At 65.1% G+C, this 1,856-nt stretch overlaps 1 protein-coding gene across 1 annotated transcript in view; it reads right to left on the reverse strand.

Moving 5' to 3' along the window:
• The window catches only part of USP20 (ubiquitin specific peptidase 20), a gene marked incomplete in the record, with an annotated part of 41,045 nt that overhangs the window by 5,547 nt on the left and 33,642 nt on the right, over positions 1–1,856 (reverse strand). The window contains 4 exon segments of the mRNA XM_014583215.2: positions 292–373; positions 446–606; positions 900–1,026; positions 1,107–1,287. Of these exon segments, the coding sequence (XP_014438701.1) occupies positions 292–373; positions 446–606; positions 900–1,026; positions 1,107–1,287 (551 nt within the window).

Consider the following 1,856-nt stretch of genomic DNA (forward strand, 5'->3'; position numbering starts at 1 on the left):
ACCCCCAGGCTAGAGCGGCTGGCTGCCACGCTGCCAGCCCAACCCCACAGCCACCTGAGCAGAGTGGGGCTGGAGGCCTGAAGCCCACCCCAGTGCTCTCGGCCTGCAGTCAGCACCCAGAGCTTTCTGCAGGCTGGGCTGAGGTCTAGCTGGTGTCTGGATTCCCACAAACAACGTATCTTTTTGGCTGAGACAGAACTGACGGCAGGGGACACCGTCAGGGGACAGCGGCACGGGGGCTGTGGGCGTCCCTTCCCTGACTCCTCCCGTCCTGGCAGGGCCTGCCCTCACCTGTTATAGAGGTGCTCCCAGACGTTCTGGGGCAGGATGACCACCAGGTCGTCGATGTAGTGGTACTTGTTGGGTGGGATGCCTGCGGAGGAAGTCACAGGGCACTGGGGGCTCAACCAGCCCACCCGGCGCCCACCGCAGGCCGGCGCCTCACCTCCGTGGGTGCACAGGAAGGTGTGGTTGGTGATGGGTCCCGGCTCCGCGAAGGTGTTGAACTTGTTGAGCCACTCACGGGACACGTAGAACCGTAGCAGGCTGGGCTCCCGCATGGCGGCCAGGGCCTCCACCTGCTGCCCGGCCTCCTCGCTGCTCTTCCTGGGGCAGGCGGGGATGCGTGAGCAGCCGGGCCTGGGCCGCCTTGCTGGGGCACTGGCCCCGCTGCGCCCAGGGGCGTGTGCAGGGCCACCCTAGCCTAGCATGCCTGGGGCCACTGCCCAGACATCTCCTGAATGCCTGGGGGACTCTGCATCTCAGCACCAGTGGCCCCCTACCAGGACCACATGCAGATCTCAGACTGACATCCCGGGTTCCCCTTGGTGGCCAAATCCTGCTACCGCCAACCCCCGGGCGCATGGGGCACGTGCAGTCCACAGGCCCAGCCGGCACACCTGTAGAAGAGCACGTAGGCCTCAGCGTTCTGCACCACCGTCTCGTGGACCTCGGTGACGTACTGGTCGTCAAACTCGTACCACTGCCCGTTGATCACGTTCTGACAGTAGGCGACGTAGTGACCACCTGCGGGGGCACAGCGGGCAGGTCACCAGCTCCCAGCAGCCGGGCCGGGGGGAGATGTGTGGGGACAGAGGGTGACTCACTGCCTGCCGTGCCATGGTGGCAGATGACCGAGAGGAGGTCGTAGGCGGTGATCTGGGACGTGCACTCCTTCGCAAGGAAGGGACGCAGGTCGAGGCCCTCGAGGGGGAAGGAGACGTGGCTGCTGATTTTGAACGAGTACATCACCTCGTGCCGAAAGCGCTTCAGGTGAATGCACAGGATCTGAGGGCACGGAGGAGGCGGTCATTCCAGAGGCTTCCGGTAGAAACGACCAGAAGCCTCGCGGCTGAGGCCTCACACAGGCCAGTCCTGCTGACGGGATCCCGCCCAGGCCTGCACTGTGGGAGCAGACACGCTCATTCTAAGTTGCACGGATCACTGTGGGCTCTGCCATGGAGCGGGATGGCCCTGCAGGAGGCCTGGACGGCACAGGAAGCTGGCTCTGCCCCCAGGCCGGCAAGCTTCCCATCCGGGCGCTGCCGACCACTTCCTCCAGCAGAGACTGGGGTCCTCTCCACTAGTTTCCCAGACCCACTCATGCTGTGGCGAACACGGAATCTTGGCCCACTCCCCACCGCTGCCTGGTTGTTGAAAAGTCCACTCATTTCTCCCATGGGGCACTCCAACAGGCCCTTCCTACCGCCATTGCATCATCTTGCTGGCCCCGTTCACCAGCACACGTGGGACGTGAACCCGTGCCCTCTCCTATGTGGGTCAGAGGCGCTCCTGCCACTGCTGCTGCTGCGGCGCCAGCCTGGCCTCCCACCCTCTTCGGCCCCGGCACCACGGCG

The sequence above is a fragment of the Tupaia chinensis genome, unplaced genomic scaffold, assembly GCF_000334495.1.
Source record: "Tupaia chinensis unplaced genomic scaffold, TupChi_1.0 Scaffold144168_1, whole genome shotgun sequence".
Classification (NCBI taxonomy): domain Eukaryota; kingdom Metazoa; phylum Chordata; class Mammalia; order Scandentia; family Tupaiidae; genus Tupaia; species Tupaia belangeri.